The sequence below is a fragment of the Calonectris borealis genome, chromosome 11 (assembly GCF_964195595.1).
Source record: "Calonectris borealis chromosome 11, bCalBor7.hap1.2, whole genome shotgun sequence".
NCBI lineage: Eukaryota > Metazoa > Chordata > Aves > Procellariiformes > Procellariidae > Calonectris > Calonectris borealis.
Window position 1 is genome coordinate 11,890,229 of NC_134322.1, and position 25,965 is coordinate 11,916,193.

General features: G+C 39.2%; 2 protein-coding genes across 8 annotated transcripts in view; one reads left to right on the forward strand and one right to left on the reverse strand.

Moving 5' to 3' along the window:
* The window catches only part of SQOR (sulfide quinone oxidoreductase), a 58,035-nt gene that overhangs the window by 28,655 nt on the left and 3,415 nt on the right, over positions 1-25,965 (reverse strand). The window lies entirely within an intron of this gene.
* Positions 1,496-20,023, forward strand: SLC30A4 (solute carrier family 30 member 4). Of its 6 annotated transcripts, XM_075160010.1 has the most exons (7): positions 1,530-2,272; positions 7,223-7,369; positions 12,698-12,851; positions 13,103-13,310; positions 13,605-13,710; positions 16,506-16,640; positions 17,663-20,023. In XM_075160010.1, exons 1-7 carry the CDS (start codon positions 1,882-1,884, stop codon positions 17,815-17,817), a joined length of 1,296 nt encoding a protein of 431 aa, XP_075016111.1. In that variant the 5' UTR covers positions 1,530-1,881; the 3' UTR covers positions 17,818-20,023. The 6 variants fall into 6 exon arrangements, 3 of the variants coding, with proteins under 3 accessions (XP_075016112.1, XP_075016113.1, XP_075016111.1); XR_012675223.1 differs by lacking the exon at positions 12,698-12,851 and having other exon boundaries at positions 1,501-2,272; XM_075160011.1 differs by lacking the exon at positions 16,506-16,640 and having other exon boundaries at positions 1,524-2,272.

Below are 25,965 nucleotides of genomic sequence, written 5' to 3' on the forward strand. Positions count from 1 at the left end.
TATGTATTTTTTTATCCTGGCCCATTTCAGGGACCCAGTTCATCATCTGGCCCCAAAACAATTGTGCCGATAACCCTGCTGGGGGAATTACAAGGTGGGCGAAAGGGCCGGGGATGGCACCTCTTTAGCCACCTGAGGAAGAATACCTTGAGATTACATGCTCAGGACAACGGCCATGTTGTAAAGTGGCAAGGGAGCTCAGACAAAGCATAATACTGTTTATTTTTGGACATCATTACAGAGAACAACAATAAGCAATCTCCACCCAAGGCCAGTTTACCACGTACGACTCCCCTCCTGCAGGGCCTGTTCCAAGAAGGGGCTCGCTCCACATCCTGCAGCACCACCCCGATGCGTGCCAGAATCTGCTATCAGCCCTTGACCAGAAAGGGAGTGCCTTTCTCCAAAATCTAGCAGTTCTATACAACTCTCCGGTCTTTACTTGGTGACTTCCTTCAACCAGGTCAAAAAACAGGATACGTACTTTCCCTCAGGCAGGCGTGTTTTTCCAGAAATGTTTATGACTTAGGGAACTGACTGACGCAGTAACAAAATTTGGCCATGGGTACTAACTGGCCCTGAATACGTGTAGGCTGGAAATTAGAAGAAAATTTCTAGTAATCAGACCAGAGAGGAGGGGGAATAACCTCTCAACAGAATTAATAAAGGCAAAAATCTAATTACTTTTAAGTTAGAGCATGGTTGTGAAAGGAATTATACAACAGCAGGGCCTCTGAGGTTTGTTTCTCCCTACATCCTTTAAGGAATGTTCAGAAAGGTGCATGTGACTTCCTACAACACGACACTGCCCTAATGGGAGTTATTGGAAACGGTGTAAAGAACTGTGCCTCTGGCAGGGGAAGAAAGAAAAAAAAGCTACACAATACAAACCTGTGACTTTTTACAATTTGAAGCCAGAGCATGGAACTATACAGTTCAGGCTTCCAGTGTACATGAAAACAGCCGCTTGTCTATCAACAGATCATATTTGGATTTTATAGCTTTTACAGTTGAAGGTCTCTACCACTTATCCACCCAACAAACGCACGCAGGGCCGGGAGCAGCCTGTCGGGCTACCACGAGGCAGGCGCGGGTGCCGCAGGGCCGGGCGCTGCTGAGCGCCACCGCTCCGGGCGACCCGCGCCGCCCTCCGGGCTCCGCGGCCGCGCCCGGCTCCGCGGGCAGTGCAGGGCGAGGCGGCGGGAGCGGGGCTCGAACCCCTGGCCCTCCCGGGCGGGCGGCGCAGGCGCAGTGGCGGCAGGGGCCGCGGCGGTCCGCAGGCGTGCAGGGGGTGCCGACTCCGCACCCGGCCCGGCCCCTCCGCGCCCCTGCTGCCGCCCTCCGCGGGGTGGCCCGGGGGCAGCGCCGGGCGCGGGAGCGCGCAGGGCTTTCGGCTGAGGCGCGGTCCCCGCCCGCGGCGGTGCCCGCAGCGCGGCGCTGATGGATGTGACGCGCATGGCGGCGGCGGCGGCGCTCCCCCTGCGCCGGCAGGGAGGCGGCCCTGCGCCCGGCGCCGCCTGCCCGGCCGCGCCGTAACCGGGGCTGCGCCGGCTGAGCGCGGCGGGAAGGCGGGCTCCGCGGGGTGGCGCGGGGCTCCGGGGTGACAGCGCCCGCGGCCCCTCACCGCTCGGTGCCGGGCGCGGAGGCGGGGGGCTGCGAGTGCCGGGAGGTGGTGGTGTGGGATCGGTAGCGCCGGGGCGCTCCGCGGCTGAGCGCCGCGTTGCGTTCCGGCCGGCCTGCGCAGCGCCCGCGGGGCGATGTAGGGGACATGCCCTGACGGGACGGCGAGCGGACGGGCGCCGCCAGCAAGGGGGAGCTGCGCCAGCGGAGCCGCCCGCGGCGGATCGGCTGCACCCGGCGGGGAGCTCGGGCGCCGCCGCTATGGCTGGGCCCGGCCTCTGGACGAGCATCAAGTCCCTGCTGCGGAGGAGCGAGGACCCCTTGTTCCTGAACGACTCCAGTGCCTTTGATTTCTCGGACGAGGTGGGGGACGAGGAGTTCCCCCGGTTTAACAAGCTGCGCGTGGTGGTGTCGGACGACGCCTCGGAGGCGGCCCCGGAGACGCCGGTGAACGGGGCGCCCCTGGGCCTGCCCTCCGACGACGACTCCCTGCTGGACCGGGACATCGCCCTGCGCAACGCGCGGGCGGGCCGGCCGGGCCCCTGCAGCAGCTGCAGCACCCGGCGGGAGCGCTCCAAGCAGAGGAAGGTGAAGAAGCGGCTGACGCTCGCTGCCCTGCTCTACCTCCTCTTCATGACGGGGGAGCTCGTCGGTGAGTCGGGGGCTTTGCCGTCTCTCTAAGCCTGTTACACTGCTCCGGCGTTGGTTTTAGATATTTACTAATATAAACCATCTGTCATTCAGAGAGATCAGAGAGATTAGCTGCACGTTCAGAGAGCAAGGAGCAAAGTCCACCTGTATTTACCATGCAAGAAAAGAAAGAGGAATTTGCAGCTTCCCTTACCTGAATATCATCAATCCTCCCAAATGGCATAAAATACACATTTTTTTGTATGTCTAATGGCTTTTTATTTCTCCTGTTTTGTAAGTTTGTAAGGTGTTTTTAGCAAAGGAGAAACTGCGTTTTATTGCAGACATAAATATAACAGGATGAATAACTTCATCCTCAGTATTTTTTAATTACTGCCATAAAATCTGGTTGTGTTTGTAACAATAGAAGAAGAGGGAAATACAGTTTCTAAGTGTAATGTTTACCATAATAACAAAACTAATGTTGGGGGTATTTGTTCTTACTCACCAGATACAGCAATACACTCTGTAACTTACTGAAAAGTCAAATCCTGAGCTATCAATAACAATCCAGTGAAGAAGCCACTCTCTTGACAACTTCCTCATGTCCTACTGTGCTCTAGACCAGCATATGCTCCATCCAGACATAAATCTTATGAGCAAAGTCAATTAAAATAATAGGTATTTTAACACTTCCCATTACAACACATAAGAATACCAAGTAGTTTGATTAAATTGTGTTTTTTTTGTTTGTTAGTACTTGGCAGAAGTATGGTGGTTTTTACCTGGAAATTTGTTCTTACATAAGCATCGGATTGTTGTTGGTCAGAAGATCAAATCTGGTGCTCAAGTTCAGCTTTTATTGCTCCCTCATAAAGGCATGTTATCATTTGCTGTTCAGGTTGAAGAGAACCTCTGCATTACACAGCTGTCTCTACAAAATAACAGTGCTTTATTTAATAGGCTATAGTGGCACAGGCTTGAAATAAAATTAAATTTGAAAGTCCCTTGGATGCAAAGATGAGCTATTAAATGTTATGCCTTCGCCATTATTTAATAATTTTTTCAAAGCACAGTATTTATCTTTTAATCTCTGTTCACTTATCAATTTAATATTGGTGTCCTGTTACCATTTGTCTTTTGGATACGTCCATGCCATTCAGGGCAAATGTCTGCTGAAGAACGCTTAAATTCTCTCATCCACTTTCCCCTGATTTGAACTAGTGGGGAGCGTTACACAGTGCCAGTACATTGATGTGTATGTTGAGCCAGGTCTCTCTAGCAACTATAACAATTAATTGCTTTTAAATTGCTTTCATTTTAACATACAAGTCTAAATCAGAGCTAATCAGATAAATTATTGGCCATAATTCACCGGGGGAGGGGGGAAATCAAGTCACAAAAACTTTCTGGAAGCAAAGACCAGAGATGCCTCAGGAATAGTAGCATGGGACCTACATCCTCCTCCTCACCTGTGCAAATTTGTTCAGTGATGACTGAAGATCTGATGTTTGCTCGTGTGAAGTAAGCTCGTGCTCTTGGATCACTTGTCCTAGCACAATTATGAATTGTATCTTTAAGACAGAAACTGCTACAAGATGGATAGGGAGCAAAATCATTGCTTGAGTTTAAACATACATAGAAAAAAATCCCTAGGAGAAATGGTCCGTTTTTCAGAGAGAGACCAGAATACTGACTGTATTTGCACCAGTTTTATTTGGGGCCTTATTTCAAGAACATGGGTTAATGGAAAAAAGTGGTTTTGTCCTTCAACATCTCTCAGTGTGTGGTTAGTCATTAATAACACTGCCGTAATACATCGGCTCATGACAGATAGGGCACTTCGCACCAAACCTTTCGCAGGGATCTGGTTGAATGCCTCCATTTGCCCCTGGCTCTGTCTTTTTCTCTGGCTGAGATTTTGGTTCAGCATGAACTCAGGTAAATTTGATAAGCAACATAGCGTTATATCTCAGCTGTAGACATCCTTTAACATAAGACTGATTTTATTTGATTGTACTCATATCAGAGTTCTGATATATGTTGAATTTAGTTCATCTGAAGGGCCCTGTACTGAATAATATGTCTGAGCTGTTGGCAGCTTGATGCTGAAGTCACTAAGAGAGTATCAGTTGGGGGCTTTGGATCTGATTCACGCTATTGTAGACCTCTTCCATAGCTAGTGCAGGGAGAGCTCTAGAAATAATAGGTGTTGAGAGTAAACATACTCTCTCATCACTGTCACATCGTCTGTTGTTTCTCCCTTACAGCCAGGACTTGTGCAAGCTCAGCTCAGGGTGGCGGATTTGTCTGTACAAAGTGTTAGTACTGTAGTGTGGGCTCATCCTCCTCAGGGTTATGTATGCTGTTACCAGCCCTATTTCATTATTTGGGCACTGAGACAGACAGCACTAAGGGCCAGACCCCTAGAATATTCAGGCATGCAACTTCCACAGAGAATAAATAGAGGACTTGGGTATCTCTGTACTTTTGTGGATCTTGATCTGAATCTTGACTTGTCATAGAGCAAGTAATCAGCAGCAGAATGAGTGATTAAAGATCGAGCCCTCAAATCCTGGGTCAGTGCCCTACCTGTTTAATTTATTTCACTCCAGCCCTGTACTGTGTTCTGTCTGTCTGGTTTCAAATTCTAGAACTTTTTGAATTGACCTGTAGCTCAGGTATTTGGGAAACTTTGCTTAATCATATAGGACATTTAACTGACTTCTTCCTATGATCTTTGACAGATTTGAGTTTCTGAGAATAAGGCAAAAGACCCTATCAGACAATTAGTTTGTTCAGTAAAAATCTTTCTGCGGTCTGTTACCGACATCAAGATGAAGGAAGTCTTATTTCAGCAGCTTTTTTGGGAAATCTTGATTGGCATATTTTTTCCAAAGTATAGGCAAGCTCATTACCCCAGCTCACCGCAGTGTTTGTTGTTTAATTTGATAAGCAGTCATTGTAAAAGTCAGATAACAACACTTTGTGGGAACCATTTTGCATCAAGAAATGAAAAACATATTGCAAGTTCTAGTTAGCTTTCCTGACAGGGTTTTGATGTTTTCAGCTATGTTTAGAGATTTCTAATTGATCGTCTGTGAGGAGGACTGCTGTCCTTCACGGGTCACTGAAAACGTCGTGAGCCATCAAGCTGTCTATTGTAAAGGTTATAGATGTCTTTTTTTTCCAAGTTGCCAATCGTGTTTGAACAGCCCTTAGGCAGTACCTTTAACCAAGCAATGAACCGATACATTTGGAAACAGAGAACCTTTGATTTCAGAATTTCATAAATCTCAATTATGTTTTCTTAATCCACATGCTGCATTACGATTAGCTTCAATACCTGAATTCCTTCTTTATAATTTTATTTTTAAAGTCTTTAAAAGTGAGAGACTATCTGAAATAGAATTGACTCATTTTGGACTGAAGTGATTCTCAAAATTAATACATGTGAATTAACATATATACTTCAAACGATCATACATGTAAACTACTGAATTGAATGTCCTTAGATATAAATGATTGTTTCTTCTGTGTTGACTATAAAAGAGGCTGAGTTGCACATTTCTAAGTCATGTTTTTTTAAATTATGTGAGAACACAAATTAATTCAGAAAGGAAAGATGTAACTCTACTCAAAAAGCTGCTGAATTGCTAAATCTTAAAAACTCATTATTTTTGAGCTGTGATGGCCTTTGGAAAATTTCAGCCTCAGAAGAATTTGACTTAGAAACCTAAGAACAGCTGAAGAAGGGGGGATGGAGGAAAGGAACTGGTTGAAATGTTACCCACAGTGTCAGCCATGCTGCTTGTGTTTGGCTGGGGAGGAGAGGATAGCTCTCTCTGCAGGTGTGTACATACAAACACACACAGCCACATACAGCCACACAGCCACACACAGACCCACACACACACACGTTTTATGACGAGTCTTGAAACCAATCAGCCAGTTGTGAATTTCCCTTTGCTATTTCCTCATGGTCAGCCTCTTCACTAAGACAGTTTTAATTGTATATGAAGATACTTTTACTTGAAATGTTAGTGGGAGCCTCAAGCCTGCCAAATGGCACAACAGCTGCATGCTTTGCTCAGTAGAATTTACAGGCTGAATGACAATCTCAAGGTAAAAAGAGAAACTAAATCATAGCTGAGCTGACACTAAAGATGTGATCTTCTCTGAGAAAATGGGCTTACCTTCATGCATATGGAAGACAACGCAGCCTGTCCTTGATTCCCCTTTGGATAAGGGATGCTTAAGAGAGAAGCACATTGTTTAAATCTCTCACCCATCCGATAGTAGCATTAGCAATTGAATTGGAACAAAGATACTAACGTTTGATCTGAGGTTATTTGTCTCAATGCAGCTCATAATTATGAGAAAAAATTATGGTCATAACTAACAGAGAAAAATGCTGTGCAAGTGAAGGTCATTGTCTGCAATATATATTGGCAGAACTTAACACACCCCTGCCAGGACAGGGAATAATGAAGGTTAAAAGATAATGTAATAAAAATAAAAAGGGGGCAGGGTAAATTTCCTTGCCATTGAGTCATTTAATTTCTGTCCCTGTTCTGTAATGTCAAAATATTTAACAGATGTAGTTTAATAAAAGGATCAGCTGATTAAACACATATGCAATAATATATACAGAAAAGAGACAAAACTATTTTGGGCCTGATCTTGCAAATATTATGATGCAAGTAGTCTCTGTGAGAATAACAGGAGTGAATCCTTTCTATGTTACTCTCAATAGAAAGCACACTTCACTGCACTGGTAACTGTGGTAGCTTTAAATTATAGCATGGCATTTTGATTGTAATGGCAAAAAACCCCTATTTAGTGATTACAGGAAGGGCTCTCACGCACTTGATGCACTGTTCTGAAAATAAATAACTGTAAGCTGTGCCAGGAGGATATTATCTAGAATAATTAATGTCATATGTCCTGACTTTTCCAACTTTGTTTTCAGGTGGATATGTTGCTAACAGTCTAGCAATTATGACAGATGCACTTCATATGTTAACTGACCTTAGCGGTATTATTTTGACCCTGCTTGCTCTCTGGCTGTCTGCAAAATCTCCCACAAAGAGGTTCACTTTTGGATTTCATCGCTTAGGTATGTAGATATCAGCTTTTGCTATTAACAGAGTATTTTAAGCAACAAATGTAAAGATCACCTAATTCTAGAAGAATAGGTAATCAGAAGGAAAGTAGCAATGAAACTTAAAAGTTGCTTTATGTTTAACACCCTGACTCTAATGTCCTTTCACTGGCCATTGTGGATCCACTACATAGGTTGTATAGCCACAAGGGAATAGATAATAAAAAAATAAATTTTAAAATTTTAAACCTCAGCCAAAAGTGAAGTTTAATGGCAAAGTTTCACTCACTGGGAGCAGGATAAGTCTCTCCATCTCTGAACTAGCAGATTCAGAGTTAAATTCTGAATGCTTGATTCATCTTCCATCTTAAAGAGGAAGGTTGGAGAATTGGATACAAGATGACATTGTAAATATGACTTACTACAAATGAACCATGGCCTAAAAAGTTTAAAAAGGGTTCAGAGGAGGGAAGCTGTCCCCAGCAAGAACAAGGGTGGATATGCAGCTGTGTTCCACAGCCCATCCATAGTTACTGGGCTGTTGCATTAGGTCAGGCCCCTGTGCACCTTTGTGCTTTGGAATTGAGGCTGTTGAGCAAAAGAGGGACACATTCTTTGGTCACCCACTGCTGTACCACTGTTACTGCTTGTGTGATATACTGAGGAGCTTGTTGGTGCAGGAGCTGTACATGTCAGTTGTTCACAACAGATTATTGCCAGTGCCCAGGATACAAAGTCCTGTTGCCTTCAGTAGAATTATGACACTAGAAAAAGGTCCTACTCAGTGTGAAAAATGACATCCTGATCCAAAACTAAAAAGTTCTGTAGAGTGTATTATCAGAGAGCTCTGCCCTGCCAGAAGCCGCATAAATCAGTACTCCCCTTGCACTCCCCAAACCACACAAAGCAGAGGTCCAAAATGTCCCATGGTTTGCAATACAGTGAGTTACTTAACCTCTGCCCATTTTAGGTGTCCGTAAAAAGAAGTATAAACAGAATTATGTACTAAACCTTAGAAAGGTATTTCCAGGATTCATTACTTCATGTTTGGAAATGTAATGATGATAAAGGCTGTTTTCATGTGGTTGCTAAGTGGATATAATAATTCATAATGTACAGCTGTAGGTCTTGTAGACATTTTACCAAAAGTGTCAACCTTTATTTTTCATGAAATACATAATCTCTGGTGTCACAGTTTGCTACTTCTGCTCTATACATTCTATAGCGTATATTTTTCAAGGAATTTCAAAGTCTTGTGTAGTCATTATTTGCAATTCTTATTTTGGCTGCTAGAACAGCAGTAGAATTCAACAACTCCATCACTCCTAGTCGCTTGTCATCAGTTAGTCACTAATGCATGAATGCATAACTCTGTATACTAGCAAAGATCCTTGGGGCTTTAGCAAGAAAGCATTAACAATGCCAGCATTTCCCATTACAAACTTTTCTTTCAAGAAGTTTTAATTTTGCGATAGGAGCTCCCCTCGTACTGAAACATGACCTTGCAGGTATGCCCCTGGCATTTGCTCATACTCTCCAGAAGGATGTTTGCTAGCATTTATACATACTGTAACCCAATTTAAAAATAATTTGAGTAGTTTATGTGTCTTTTAACTTTTCTAAAACCAAATAGTACATACATTAACATGCTATGGCCTACCTTAAAACAGGAGTTAACCGTAAGAAAAATAAACTTAACTCACTTAACCATTAAAATCTTACTCAGGTCTGTAAATTTTCACTGACTTTTCAATTAATTAATTTGAGGGCTCCATAGCACTTTGCAAACAGAAATCCCTGAGGATTCCTGCCACCTTTTTGTACCTTTTTTTCTTCCATTTTACTGCCCAGAAAAATACTGGCCAGACTGATCCCATGGTGGCCCATGGGCCGGATGTGGCCCATAGAATTAGTCCATATCGTCCACCATCTTCTCCTTGGGCACCATCTTCTCCCTGGGAGAAGCCACAGGGAGCAGCTTCTCAGTTCTGCAACAATTGCTCCTTCTTTTCTGCTGCCCAGTGCCAGTAGGTGGTCAAACACTAGAACAGGTTGTGGAATCTCCACAGTTGGAAGTACTCCAAACCCAACTGGATGCAGCCCTGGGCAACCCGCTGTAGTTGACTCTGCTTTGAGCAGGACTACACCGTTTCCAGGGGTTCCTTTCTACCTCAGTCATTTGTGTGAGTAGCAGCAGCGCAGCTCTCTCCGTAGGAGGAGGACGACTAGAGCCTCGGGATCAGAGGAAGAGTTTGTTTCTGTGGCTGCAGTGAGGAAGTGGGTAAAGGCCCTGCAAGAGACCCCCAAATCCTGACCTAGGCTCTGCAAGTACAGAAGATGGGATGGTTCAAAATTACTATGCATGGTTTTTTTAAAGTCACATTTGTGAAATTTATTTGCCTGATTTAGGCACCCAATCTGAACGCCGTGGCCTGAGGGCCCAGTTGCATGCATCAGTGAATGCTGGCAATGGAACAAAGCTGCTTCTAGGGTGTATCCTCACTGTAACACATTTTTCCAAATAACCTGTATGTAAGAAGCTTGTCAGCAAATAGTATGAGCTCAACAGTAGCTTGAATTTCATGAGAGAGATGTTAAAACATGACAGAATGTTGAAAATAGGGTACAGATCGAGCATCTGTCACAGAAAAAATGTGGAACATTTGTTTAAAGCTGGGAATAAAGCAAGAACTATCTCATTGCTGACCTGCTTTGCATTAAGTTTTAAGATAATCTATACATACAGTAAGCATGAAAACATTCTACGAAATGTTTCTGGTGCTTATTATCACTTTTGTTTGCAGAACGATGAATTTTGAATCTCCTTCCCATAAACATTGCATTGTAAAGACAACAGACCTATTAGTTGTCTAGTCAAATTCCAGAAGGAAATTAGCACTAGTTTTCATTTATTTGAATTCTCTTTGAAATAAATAATATGTATGCTCCATCTTCAGTTTTATTCCATTCTCAGTGGTGAAAAGGAAGCTGACAGATTCAGGAATGGGTTAGAAAATTGAAGACAAAATAATGGAAATTGCAGTCAAGTCTAAAAAGGATTATATTATTGAAGCCAAAAATAGTTCTGTTTCACCACCAAGTGGAGATACCTCCTGTCAGCAAGACACTGAGCAGATTTAAGCATAGATATGGAACCTGGCATTTTTCCATTGCTGCAGAGACAATGTTAGTAATGACAGAATCAGTCTGTCCACTGAGACAGTGCATAGTTTATTTCACAAGAAGTGAAAGATCTCCACACAAATCCACAATGCTGACATGACAATGACTCTGTGAAAGAAACTGCAAGGAAAACACTGGTTTCCGTTGCAGAAAACATGGTTTTAGATTGTAAAACCACAATACGTTATTTCTCTGGTAAATGCTAATGTGCTATGGCTTCACAAATTTTTTAAAAAGCATTCTGGAAAACCTTCCAAGCAATGTATTTTTTTTTTTAAGGCTGTTGCCCTGAGTAATCTGCCTGCTTTGTAAAAACACTACCACTTGCATGGATATTTCCAGGATTTTCACGTTGCTCTGAAATCATCTGAGATTGTGACAGTTGCCTTTCAGAGTCTTGTTACTGCCTGGTAATGCTGGTACTCATCCAGGCATTGACACACTACCGAACAGCCGAATGCGTTGGTGTGAGTTTCTTCTCCCATAATGATGATAAAAATTCAGTGTATGGATCAAGTGATTTTGGCGATATTAAAATGCTTTTATATAGCTGCACGTTTTTTACTGTAATATTCAATAAATAAAATTAAGGCAGTTCTGTGTTAGAAATGACACCTTCTGTAGTAACCAAAGTTGTACTACACACTGACCAATTCAAAGCAGAGGGAGAAATGAGGCAATTCTCAGATCAGTATTCTTAGAGCTATGGTACAGCCAAGAGCAGAATTTTGCCCTTACTGGGGAATAAATCAGGACAACATGTGTGGAACAAGAGGGAAGAACAACCATTACAGTTCCAAGTAAATTAATTCCAACTCTGATCTTTGAATTCACACAGGAAGGCCAAGATCCCAGTGATCCATCTGGCAAGTGACAGTAATGAGCATTAGCGTAATGATTACAGATTACTCAGGCATGGCTGCGGATTTACATGCAATACAATGGAGCTAGCATTAAGGTTCTCCCAGTGCTTTTTGTAAAGCCCTGTATTAACTTGCTTATAACTGAGACAGTTGTAACTGGGCCAGTGTTTTCTCTGTCAGGTATCTTGCCTTTTTTTTTTTTTTTTTTTAAAGTTTCAGCTGCAACAGGGCAATCATTTTCAGAATATGAAGCTAGAGGGCAAAGGTATGTTTATGTTAAAAGGAATTTAGTGACCCATTTGGAAATACCTATGTTCTTTACAGTAGGACCTTAAAACTGTAGTGTGGACTCATACTTCTCACCAGCCCAATTTCATGACTTAGGTACTGAGGCAGACAGCACTAAGGTCCAGACTCATAAAATATTCAGGCCCATTTACCTCACATCAGAACAGCAGGAACCTTGTAGAGAGCTGTAACCACTTTCCACAGATGTGAATGGCAGCGGAAGGTGCAGGACAATGAAATACTAGCAGTTTCTATCAACTTGCTAATTTTCTCTTTATTTAAATGTACGTGTCCTTTTGAAAGTCCCTACTGATCAGATAAAATTCGTACACCAAAATGCTGGTCATAACACTCTTACTTTTGTGAAATATGAGTATTTGGTAAACATTAGATAATGTTAAAACAGCATATTACAGCAATACAGAAACTTACATTAAGCAATCCTTCATAGCTGAAATTTGCAATAAATACCATGTATGTACACATATGTCAAGAAGCTTAGGATTAATCCGTCTGACAAGTTTGTACTGTTTAGTTTCTTAATCTTACTGTAATTTTTTCTTCATCCTAAATACAAAAGGATATATAAAAGTAATTTCTAAATCCAGCTTAATACTCTGGACACTTGAAATCAAGCTTTCTCTTATTTGTAGGTGGGCTGGTGATGTTGAGATCACCTGTCTTCCTTTCCCCCGGGCAGGGCCTTTGCGACTTCTCAAGCAAAAGTTCTGGGTTGTCTGAAGAAGTCACAGTCATCACCCATGCAGAAGTTTTCAGAGAAAATGTAATTTGAGGGATATACTGACAGGAAGTGTGAAGGAGTTGATTAGAACAAACTCCATTTGTTAATCCTAAGAGTTTTGTTTACCGCACAACTTGTTAGTTGTGCGTTAGGGTTATAATATGCATAAAATAGTTAAAATAATTAAGGCTCTGTCCACATTCTAATTTGGAAATAGAAATAGATCTGAGCCTCACTTTTGTAATGTTGTTTCCTTTCTGTTTGCAGAAGTATTGTCAGCCATCATTAGTGTATTGCTGGTCTATATCCTTATGGCATTCCTCTTGTATGAAGCTGTTCAAAGAACTATCCATATGGACTATGAAATAAATGGCGATATCATGCTGATTACAGCAGCCGTTGGTGTTGCAGTTAACTTAATGTAAGATCTCCCTTTCTCTCCATTAACACTCATAAATGTATTTCTGAATAAGCTGCTAATTCATTCATGGTCTGTAACTTTCTCATGGGATGTTACATTTTCATTTTCATAAATAAGACAAGAAATGATATTGAGTATTGCTTTTTTAATTCTTTGGTTTAAAAGGAAAGAAAAAGAAAAAGCAACAAAAAAACCCACCCACCAAACCCTAAAGCCTGTTTCTTGGAGTGTTTTTCTTCTTTCACTTTCAGAATGGGTTTTTTGCTGAATCAATCCGGCCACCTTCACTCCCACTCCCATTCCCACCCTCACGTACCTCAGTCAAACTCTCCTAACACAGCCCACAGCACTAGCCATGGACACAGCAGCCTTGCCGTGAGAGCAGCATTTGTACATGCCCTTGGGGACCTGGTACAAAGTATTGGTGTGCTTGTAGCTGCTTACATCATACGCTTTAAGGTAAGGAATGGCTAGTCTTTGAGGCAGGGTGGAATTTTTTTAATGTCAACTCTGGTGATTAAATTAAAAAGGGACTTGTTTTTGTAAGTTATTAAAAAAATACTTTGTGATACTCTATTAAAAGCTTCATACATTCATGCAAAATAAGCAAAGACTATATTATGTATTTTGTAACTATTCAAACAAAAATATTCATGAAAGTTGGAGCTAGAAGTAACTGCATTTTCTGAGTCATATTTTTATAAGTGAGCTTATTTTCATACATTCTTTAACACTTTGGAACTTCCCTTGCAGCCAGAATACAAGATTGCTGATCCTATATGTACGTATGTGTTCTCCATACTGGTGGTTTTGACAACAGTTCGAATTCTGTGTGACACAGGAGTTATTATTCTAGAAGGTAAGATCTGTGCAGAGTCTGCAGTACTTTACATGTCAAATACCAGCGAGCATTGGCACTTTTTTGACATCATGGTCACCATCTCTAACAAAGCGGATTGTGTCTGGAGATCTGTTTATCCTGCTGCTACTTTAGTCTGTTGGTTATGATGGCTCATCTAAGTTGCAGCAGTCTTAGGTGTCTTTGACCTCTACAGTGAAATGTACAGAACTTTCTGCATTTCACATTACTGTGTGTCTGCAGTGGCTATCAGCTAAACTAAGTGAACATTTGCTCAGATTCAGTTCTACACTTTCACTTTAATTATTGTAAAGTTAAAGTGACTCTGAATGCATGTAAAAGGAGGAAGCAAGCTTAGGCCAAGTGGCTGGACATGCCTTTTTCCACAAGTGCTGTTGTATTACTTGTGTGCTTCTACTGTTACAATAGGGGAAGGTACAAATAAAGAGTGGTATAAAAAGGAAGAAGAAAAAAAAAAGGAAAGAAAAAACTGAACATAAGCTGAAGAATCTTATCTCATGTGGTGACTTAGAGGGAAAGATGCCAGCAACATTCTTTGCATTATTATAACTAACATGCCAACTATTACTGCTTGATCTAGTTGGTACTTTTACCTTAAGAAAGTGCAAACGTTAGGGATGGGAGAAAAATCCTAGGTTTTAGCTGCACCTTCCTAGCTGTCTCTTGTGAGCTATTATTGATTTGACTTTTATTATGTTAAGAAGTTAAATCAAGGACCTCAAAATCTTCAATGTCAAGTGCTTTTGCTGTCATTTAGGAGGAAGAAAAAAAATCCAACAAAATGGAAGTTCACTGAGAAGACAAAAATGGTAAAATTTGCTTAAGAAACCTCAATTAGGTCGAAGGCAATAGCTAAGATTTAGCTGAAGAAAACAGATAAGACAAACTAATGGTGTATCAGATTCTAGATGTTTGAGTTGTAGCTGTTTGCATAGGTATCCCAGTTGTCATAAAAATCTCCACATTAATGGTGTTATTAAAAGTGATGATAGGTGGGCTTTATGTACGCTAGGGAATTTTTCCAACTCAAATTCAGGATCTCCAGAGAATGGACTTGCATTTATATTGGAGATTACTGCTACAACATCGGGGTCCTTGGAGTTGTATCAGCTTTCATTATGCATTTTAACTTAAGTTTCATCATTATACTAGGAATGCTAAACTAAAAACTTAAATGATTATCTAATACAAGCAATGAGATTCTAGCTTTTAATATAGATTTATAAGGCAGCATGGAAGTCTATCAATAGCATGATGTGAGATACCAAAATTTAAGTCCATGTTTCCTGGGAAAAAGAAAGCTGTATGTCCTGGTTTCAGCTGGGATAGAGTTAATTTTCTTCCTAGTATCTGGTATAGTGCTGTGTTTTGGATTTAGTGTGAGAAGAATGTTGATAACACACTGATGTTTTAGTTGTTGCTAAGTAGTGCTTACCCTAGTCAAGGACTTTTCAGCTTCTCATGCCCTGCCAGCGAGAAGCTGGTAGGGGGCACAGCGAGGACAGCTGACCCAAACTGGCCAAAGGGATATTCCATACCATATGATGTCATGCTCAGTATATAAACTAGGGGGAGTTGGCCAGGGGGCGGGGGAGGGACACCGCTACTTGGGAGCTGGTTGGACATCGGTCAGCAGGCGGTGAGCAATTGCATTGTGCATCACTTACTTTGTATATTTTTTTATCATTATTATTATTATTTTCCCTTCCTTTTCTGTCCTGTTAAACTGTCTTTATCTCAACCCATGAATTTTACTTTTTTTTTTTCCCGATTCTCTCCCCCATCCCACTGGGGGGCAGTTAGCTAGTTATTTATCAGCTAAATAATTTTCTGTTAGTCTTCACTAGAAGGAGAATTTTGTTTAATATGAGACAATCCTAGACACTAAACGTTCAAAAGAGATGGTACTGGAACTAACATAATTTAAAAGACAGCAAGGCATCAGGTTCAGAGAAGAGTCATCCAAAAATTCTGAAGAAATTTGAGAAGCAAATGCCTGAACTCCTCATAGTATATATAATCAAACTCCATAAAACTGGAAGATAAGCAGTAAAAAGCTATGACAGAAACAAAACTATTCAGAAACAGAGTTTATTCAGTATTTTTGTACTAGTGTTTGAGCCCAGGCTGATCATCTAAAATTTTGATTCTGCCCTTTGTACAGCTAAAGGGTGGGGTAGAGAAGCTGTAGCAGTGCTGTAGCTGCTGAAAATACTATGTCCAGAAGGACTTGGTCAGTGCAATCATTGATTTGGAAAGATGCCACGCTATAAGACAAAAGTCGTATGTGTTAACCACTGCAGATGGATTACTATGAGCATTTGAAAATGATACCAGTTACCTGAAGAGAAGTCTCAGGAGACAGCAGGAGGCAGGCCCTAGCCTTTTTTTTTTTTTTTTTTTTTTTTTTTAGATTCTGACCTTAGAGTTACTAAGCAGTTAAGCAGTTACTAGGGGTTAGAAGCTGCAGTAAAGTTGTCTATACAAATACATCGCTCCAAAGGATCTAATGCTGGCTATTGCCAGAGAGCAGATTCCGGACAGGATAAATTACATTTGAGATAACACTGCAATTCCTGTACAACATCTGTATCCATACTGGACTTAATATGCCAATTTGCATTTTCTTCTCTATTGATAACTTGGAAGTTACTGATCACTTCCAGCAGCACAAATTATAAATTCTTTTGACATTGAGATCTGTCATGACATTTAAAGGCCACTGAGAGTTTGCAGAAGACAGAATTAATTTTATCTCATGTTTGGTATCGCAGGAGTTCCAAGGCATTTAAACGTTGATCGCATTAAGGAAGACTTGATGAAAATTGAAGACGTTTATTCTATAGAAGATTTAAATGTTTGGTCTCTCACTGCAGGAAAAACAACTGCCATAGTCCACCTGCAACTAGGTAAAGTGCTGTATAGCATAATACTAAATTAAATCTAAGTGTAGAAAAACCCAAACAAATAACAATATGAAGAGAAAATGTTTTGAAGTTGAACCAGAAATACCATTCTGGGAAACAAAAAAAAAATCTACTAACTATGGTTTTGTACAGCGAGGTGTAGAACCCATTGGACCAGAAAGACTGAGTGTAAGTGAAAATTGTGTAAAAAAAAAAAATATTCATACTGAAACATCCAGTACAGATTCTTTGGGTAGAAAAAAGGAAAAAAAAAAGAAAAAAAAAAAGAAAAAAAAAAAGAAAAAAAAAAAGGAAAAAAAAAAGAAAAAAAAAAAGAAAAAAAAAAAGAAAAAAAAAGAAAAAAAAAAGAAAAAAAAAGAAAAAAAAAGAAAAAAAAAGAAAAAAAAAGAAAAAAAAAAGAAAAAAAAAAAGAAAAAAAAAGAAAAAAAAAGAAAAAAAAGAAAAAAAAGAAAAAAAAGAAAAAAAAGAAAAAAAAGAAAAAAAAGAAAAAAAAGAAAAAAAAGAAAAAAAAAAGAAAAAAAAAGAAAAAAAAGAAAAAAGAGAAAAAAAGAAAAAAAAAAGGAAAAAAAAGAAAAAACAGAAAGAAAAGGATTTCTCCTCAGAAATTCCCTTATTTTGTCGAGGGAAAGACAGGGTGCAGTTCTAATGTGGAACAATCTGACATATGAAAAATAAATATGTTTTGCCAAAATATGTGCTGATTTAGACATCTAACAGTACCATGAATAATAATTCTTAGTAAAAAAGCTCAATTTTTTGGGCGGGTGGGACGTGGTGTCTAACACACACAGGTTTATCAAGATGTGATTCTAGTTAGAGGATATAGACCTAAAGATGTAAAATAATATATAGAGAGTACGTAGCGACCACAGAACAGTATTAAATTAATAAATGAGTGTGAACAAAGATTATTCTAGTTGGTAACACTGAAAAATTTGAGAACAGCTGGATTGTCCAGGTTTCTTGAGGAGCGAATTCTATTAATTATTTTCTTGATTTTCCAGTTCCTGGTAGTTCATCTAAATGGGAGGAAGTTCAGTCCAAGGCCCGACAACTGCTGCTGAACACATTTGGAATGTACAAGTGCTCTGTCCAGCTTCAGAGTTACAAACAGGAAATGAGCAAAACCTGTGCAAGTTGTCAGAGTTCCAGTGCCTAATTTCATATGTTTTGGGAACTGATGCCTTATTCTTTATCTTGTAGTCAAAGACTGAGAGCAATAAATGCAAAATGAAAATGATCAAATAGAAACCATTAATATGTGGATTTGTACCATGTAACATGCAGCAGGGAGAACTGGTGCTGCAAAAAGCGCAGTGGTTGCCCTACAGAACATGTATTTCACTCTCTCCCTTGTACTGGTTTATTCAATTTATGATGATTTTGAGACAAAGCTGTTTTCAGATTATTGTTTACAAACTGCAATGTGGCTCTGCAGATACCTCACAAATTACAGTCCAATATTGTCCTTTAATAACTATGTACCACAAAGTATACCTGCACTCCAAATGGAGCATCAAGTATTCAGTATTTCAATTAAAGTCTCTAATGCTGATCATGCCAGGGTTCCATAATATGTCATGATCCTTGAATTCATTATACAGTATTTTTGCAATAGTAATTCTCATACAGTATCTTAAACTATAATGTATACAGTGCTAGTTGAATTCTTTTGGAAACTGTCTCTTTGGAGACACTGCAAAATACAGAATTTACTGTACCCAGACCAGAAAGTTAGCTTTAATCTGGGCATTCAGAGATCCAGACAGGAAGATCCTTGCCCAGACTTCTGGTATTTAACTAGAGACCCAACACTGGACCCAAAGTGTTTTAAGTGATCAGTTACGTTTAATGTATTTTAGAATAGGGTTTATACATTAGAAACAGGTTATTTATTTTACAAAGTTTTGACTTGTAAGATGAATTTATTATTAATAATCTTGAATTTGATTCACATTAAAAGGCCAGTTGATTAGCATGCATTCTAATTATAATTAATAAATGTCCTGTAATTGATCATTTTTCCATGATTGTTTTGTTTTAAAAGAAAAATCAAATGATAGAAACTATGCTTGACATGGAGATACTCTCAAAAACAATCTACAGACGTGCAAAATATATGCATCTTCTAACAGGAAAGTGAGGAGCAGAAGTTTTAGGTATGTACTATTCCCTCAGTCACAGATCTGACCTTTTCATCTTTGCTTTGAGCACAGTATGGCAGTATCCCGACAGGGATGCCACTGCAATAGCAGTCCCTCACTACTTAGCTTCATGAATAAAGCAAAATCCAAGCCCGCTCAGTAACCTAATGGTGTTGGACAACAATATCATAATATTGTGTTGGACAATAATATCGTAACAACCTACAGAGGTAGAAAAGCCTTTTCTTATTTACAGAGGGATGAGGCAATTTGAAAAAGACTATTTATTCATCCTCAAAGTCCACAAAACTGAATTGCTTAGCCTCATGGCAGAATCACTGTACTTGAATGTACACTGGATGATAAAACCTGGTACTAAGCTATCATGCACCTCCAAGCTTAGATTTACGCCTGCTTCTGAAGTAATTTGCATTGAAGAAGCTAAGGGCAACAAGAATATGACCTGCAAGTTCAGAAGACGGTAAGAACTTGGCTTCAAATATTTTTTCTTATTCTGTACTTTGATCTTTATGCAGAACTTCCACTGACATCAAAAGTAGTTCTGTATGTGGATCAGAAAGGAAAATTCTTGCCCAGTAATGGATATTGTGATATTCAGCTGTGAATACTTAAGCTATTGTCTGTTTTGAAACTTGCTAGGGTTTCACATATTCATCAGGCTGATTTATACCTGCAACCGGTGGTAACAAGCTTGGCCTCTTCCCTTTTTTTGAGGTAAGGGTCACATGAAGAATTTTTAGAGGTGAAAACTGACAGCACAGTATTAATTTGGACAAAGTGCACATAACACTGGGTTATGTTTTTATCTGTTCTGGCAAGAAACAGGAACACTTGAGTACAGCATGGGAGCACATACAGCTCAGAGGCAAAGTAGCAGTGTACTTGGGAAGTTAATGCTTCAATACAAACACTATCACATTAATTAAGCCATATCACAGTTCATGAAAAATGTGCATCTCATCCTTACAGACTTACTGGAAAAAAAAAACACCACAAACAGGTATTTTGCACAAACTGCAAATAGGTTTTAATTAAATTGGGGTTTACAGTTGCTGTAATTAGAAGTTGAAGTACAGTAGACATGTATTGTATTTGGAGTTTTTTATTGTAATAATTTACTACAGATTTGTTTAATTGAAAAAAAAAAGCAGAAATGTGTTGCTTTATTGTGGGTTTTATTAAATCAATTATTAAACTTCACATTGTCTTATAAAATATTTATTTGTATTGCTGTCTCTTATCATCTTGGATTCTTACAGCAGCTGTTTTTTGAAGCGTCTGAACGCTCAAGCTTAACTCAGTTTGGAGATGGCTATATATAGAATGAATTATGTCTCCCTCTTTAGTCAGAGCAACTTAAGTCTTATTTCCTGTGCAATGATTGCACTTTAGAAAATACAAGCTGACAAAGCATGGTGAAGGAGCAGCCATAAAACAACTGGCAAAACATTCTTGAAACCCTACATTCACCCTTGAGGGGCCCTTGTTACCAACGCCTATAGACTGGAAGGAGTTCAGAGAAAAAGCAACAGAAGATGAAATGAGAATCAAGAATAAAAGAATGAATGCATCTATCTCAGGGAGGCTCTGAAGCGTACATGCCCTGTTTTAAAGTCTAACTAAACTCACATGGAAATTTTTATCTGTGTGGTCTACCTCTAATCCTTTTTTTATTCTTTATAAATTATTCAGGGCACAGGTTGTCTGGCACTGCTATGTTTAATGTAAGAATCCAGTATTCTTCTGAATCTGCTATTAACATCAAAAGTAATACGCATATTATCACTTACAATACTCCCAGTGATGGAATAAATGAGCACAACAGAACTATAAAAATAACCAAGTAGAAATAATTAGTACACTGACTTATAAGGATAGAAAAATTTTCAGAAAATATCACTGATTTGCAAATAAACTACCAGGAATTTATGACCTAATACACAGTAACAGTACTCAGGAAGTGCAAGTGACTATAAAAGATGACAAGTTATTTTTATAGACATTGCAAAGTCATTTTCAGTATCAGCTCAGAGGAAAGGGACCTTAGCATAAATAAGAATCAGGTCTAATGTCTTTCCAAGCAGTTCTCCAGCACATCCAGATTATTTCATTTACACACTCTTACACTGCTCTTTTCCTTCTACGAAATCCTCTGCTTGAATTTAAAATGCATTTACTTAATGGGATTTCTTTCTCACCAAGAGATCCGTAAGATTCCAGCAAGTTTCCACAACTAGTGTCCCTGCTTTCCAGAGCTGTGCAGCAATACTCTTGCTGACTGAACAGCTAAAGTCCTTTGAAAATTCTGCCACCTCTAACAGTCTACGTTGGGAAGAGATTTTTCCTTTCTTAATCTGTGATTGTCAACCATCCTTTTCTGAAGCACGGATACAGCATTGATGACAACCTACTCATATGAGTCAATAAAGCATTTTCATATCTAGCAGACTGCAAACCCTCACATCCCACTCTTCTATTCTGAAACGTTCTTATCCTAAGAAGAAAATTAACAGAAACCTGGTTTATTTCTGTATGTTTTCCTTGCTTAATTTTGTGAGTGTTTTTGTTTGTTTCGTTTTTTAAATTGTGTTGATGTTTAGTCCTTTCAATACCAGCAGCATTTCTACACCAGCAGAATTACCATTTAAAATATCACACCTGAATCTGATCTTCAATTATTTTACTACTGTACATATTTGCTATTTCTTGCAGAATCACTCCCAACTCGTAGAATGACTAAGAAAAGCAGCAGGCTAGCATCTAGAAGTAGCTTTCTGACATTAAACCAAAAAACCCAAAAGGCACCTATCAACTAATGAGTAGTAAGTCTTTTGTTCAGGTATTTTGGCAGAATCTCATGAAGACGCTGCACTGATGCTGCATAGAGCAGGGCTGTTAAGTATTATTTCTCTCTAGAGATACTAAAAGAATATCATAAATGAAGATAGGCTCTTGGGTAATTAAACACGGTATGTACTGCAGTAGTTTCCTTGACTCCAATAAGCTTGTCCATTGTCAGAGAAGAAGTTCCCTTGAGATCTCAAGGGGAGGGGACAATCCACTGATAAATACCCAGCTCATTTTCCTCTATCCAGCCAAAATGGCATCACCAAGATCTTCTTTCTTGCTGGTTGCTCCAAGCACATTCAGTTGTTCCAGGAGTTAGCACACCTAGCTCAAACGTCATGTATCAGCACTTTGCATTACACCACCACTCTCTGCTTCTCTCTGTTTTCTTGCAATACTCTACCCTCTCCACAGCTTCACTAATAACATCCAGCTTGCACCCTGCGCAGCTGCTGCTTACATGATCACTAGAAGCTTCTCATGCAGCACTGGGTGTGAAACACGCCCAAACGACTTGTAAGGCCTGTTCTATTCAAGCACATGCTTGCCCAAAGTCTGTTTCCTCTTTGATCTCTAGATGAAAAAAATCTTCTAGCCACCAAGCTGCTAACTCACAAGGAAGATCTAATCTGAAAGTCTCTAGATTCTCCTATTACCTTAAAAAAAAAACACCAAATGTCCTCCACCTTCCTCACCCTTAATCCCCTTTCCAGTCTCACCCCATCCTCCTCCTCTTTCTAACAAATCATCCTGGGCACTAACCGACACTCTCTGTGCACTGGAGCTGGCAAATCCTTTCTGTTCTCCTCTTCTCATTCCATTTTCCATAGCTGAATGCTTTGGGAAGGACCATAAGCGCTCTTCCGTTCTGTGAAATACCTGACACAACTTTGGAAGCTGCTAGAATAAATACTGATCCTTTCCATTTACTGCTATCCAACTACTGCAGCAATCTGCTCTTAGAATGCACGCGTAGCTGCCTCCTAAGTTTACATATTTACAATTGAAATTTTTGCTCTTTTCTATTTTCCTTTTCTCCATTGTGTTCTGTTTTTTCTTCTCAGTATCACACAGTTTGAAAACTGCCAGTGCTAAATGTACAAGACAAAATAACTTAATTCTTTTATTACAGTTATGAAGTTACACCTTTTATGGCATCAAATTATGTACAAAAAATAAGCCATTTCATAAACACAAGCATAATTTTATCCACATGATGACTGCTTTATCATTTCCTTACTATTATACCTGGTGAAAAGATAAGTTGTTTTTCCAGGATTGTAACTAGCCAGTACATGAGCGTACATGAAACCAGTTAACGCTGTCTGTCCAGAATGTGTTTCACATCAAACTCAGTACTGATATATACAGGGATTTTTGATTCAGCTGATGAATACATAAAAGCAACCAGATGGCAAGCAGATAAAAAATTTGCTTTTGTCTCAGGTGCATTATGAGCACCCAAGTCCCTGCACTCTTCCTATTTCTTGTTCCCAAAACACACACACAAAAATTATTTAATAAATCCCTAAATAAATTGATGAGATGTAAACATACAAAAATAGCTATTTAATTCTAGTAACTGGCCTTTTAAATTCAAATAGATTTTTTGAGAAAAACACCATATTTTCATATTTAAGATGATGCTACATATTTGAATGTAGCATACAATTACTCTTGATTTTTTATAGATTTCATGTGTTCCTTTTTTTAAGCTCACTGTAAGAACACGTCTGACACAAAACTGTGTGTCCCCACTGAACTGTCAACATTGAAGGCCTTTCCCGAGTTTACCAGAAGATGGTGCACTAGTCCCAGCTTTAATAAAGAGTTGTGTACCGAGTATAACTATTGAGACTTCTATATGTCAAAGGAATATATTTTGTCACAATTTTTTAAAATGTCTTATTAGTAAGTAAAAAAAAAAAATTCTTAGTTTTTCCTACGGATAACACAGGGGATTTAACTTTGTCATGGATGCAATTAGGAAAAGCACAAACCTAGTACAGATTTGCTCATCAATTACTGGGAAGGAATTAAAATACTTCTTGAAGGCATAAACAGCTAAATATCATGGAATACAATGCTCAAATGCCTCCCTCCAGTTCTAAGTATGTAATAAAAAATTATATGAGTGGAAATCAGTTGTGGCTATGGGTATCTGAAATGCAATTAGAACAAATTATATTCATTAACGTAAACAATATAAGTTATCATGCAAGCCCTTTGTTTCTACGAAAATAAGTATTGCTTCTTTGCGGTGCTGAATTCACGTTCCAGGACAACACATACTTGCATTTGAAACATCCTTGACTGTCTGCTTTTTTATAAAGGATCTGATGACACTTTCAATTAAAAAACATACACTGAGGGAAGCAATTTTGTTTCAAAATAGGCAGATACAATTATAAATGTCGAATATCATTGTGTTTACACTGCTGCAACTGCTAGTATAATATTGTCTTTTGATTTAGTTGAACAGGCTTCATAGAGAGAACACAGATGACAGAGGCCGAAGAACTCAGAACCACAACTTCCTTCCAGTAAAGTCTACTTTCATTTCTTTAAGCTATTAAGCAATTCTGTATTTTCTAAGCTTCTGCACAAGACACACACCTTCAACTGGAAATGGAAATTGCCCAACACACACTGGTTTCTTTCTGCTTAGATATGTGCTTTAAATATGCCCTAGATGGAACAAATTATGATGGTTTTCAGGCAACCTAGCTCTTTGGACTTACCACGGAGCAAAAGTCAAGTCATATCACAGAAAATTTAAAAGAAAGTAACTCTTTGCATATCAAAAGTTAAAAGGTCATATGCAGCAAGCTGTAAATGAAGATACGTTTTAGATACCCTCACTTGGGGATACCTGTGCAGGATATCACATTATATTAGATCTATTAACTGTCTTTGTAAAGCAGCAATGAAAGCTGAATATTATTCTTCCACACTCAGACTTAGTACATTTGAAATTTCTCTGGAGGAAGGATCGAGGGAAGAGATAGTACCTAATTTTAGCTGTCAGAGCTAGAAAGAAGCAGCTCACAGAGCAGGAGTAATAATAAAATTAAAACCTACTAATAGGTCCACCAATTGCTATGGCTAAGTAAGGGTATTCATACTGCAGGGTGGTTTTTTTTTGTTTGGTTGGGTTTTTTTAAGAGTTTGTACTTTGTTGATGATACAAGGTGTGTTTGTGTACAAAAGAGGAAGGAGGGAAGAAAACAGATAAAGCCAGATCATGTGGGTACTGCAGATAGCAACTGAAAAACATTAGACTCCATTACATTACCATGCAGCCAACTATAGAGGATAATAATACTTCAGGACCAAAATGTGGTGTCACAAATGAAGTCAATACCAATTTTGTTTAGAGATTGCAGCATTAGTTGATCTGTTGTGCAGTTCAACTAGGATGACTGGTTTTAGAGTAATTTTTCTCTTAAGCAAGGTATGTTTTACCCATCTAGCCCACACCACATCACACGCATTCATTAATGATGCTAAGGAAAAAAAAAAAAAGAGATTGGAGTGTTGCCTCCATCTCCCTTCTTTGCTGGGTTGCCATATTTTCTTTTATCTGTTTAGTGAAGAAGAAAAAAGTCCAATAGGTAAAGAGGTTCTCCTAGCTTTTGATTTTTGTAACTCTGATTACACATTGCTTCAACAAATGTTCATCTCTAGCTATAGTAATACCTGTGTGCTTTGGTATTCCTTATTGAGGAATGTACGTTACATCTGTGGTATAGCCAAACAGACAACTGTGAGGATTTCTAAAAGCAGGTAAGAAGGTCAAACACTTTGGTTCTTTATTGACTGAATCCATTCAAGACTTCGGTGGCAATTTTATTTAAAGCACTCGCCCACAGAGGGTGTATACCTTTGTCCTTTACACTTATCAAGAAGTGATACACTCAACACATACCTCAAACAGAAACTTCTATATAGCACCCTGTTTTGCATACTACAAAAGCTTCGTCTTTGAACTAATACACATACAGGAACTTGAGCAAAGATATGTCCAATTCTTAAATGTTTTTATTTCTCTTAAGAAGAGAGAGAATTTTTAAAAAACACATACTGGTACATATACACAACCCCTACAAGTTTTGTTACATTAATTCCATACCTCCCTGAAATCAGTATAAAAACATTCCCATAACTTCAAACTAATTTTCTTTTACATCTACATGGTATTGTAACATTAAAATTATGGCTAAGATTTGGCAATGAGGCAATGAACAGAACTGCAAGTCATTATGACTAGGATTTTGCTATGTATTTCTGCTTTT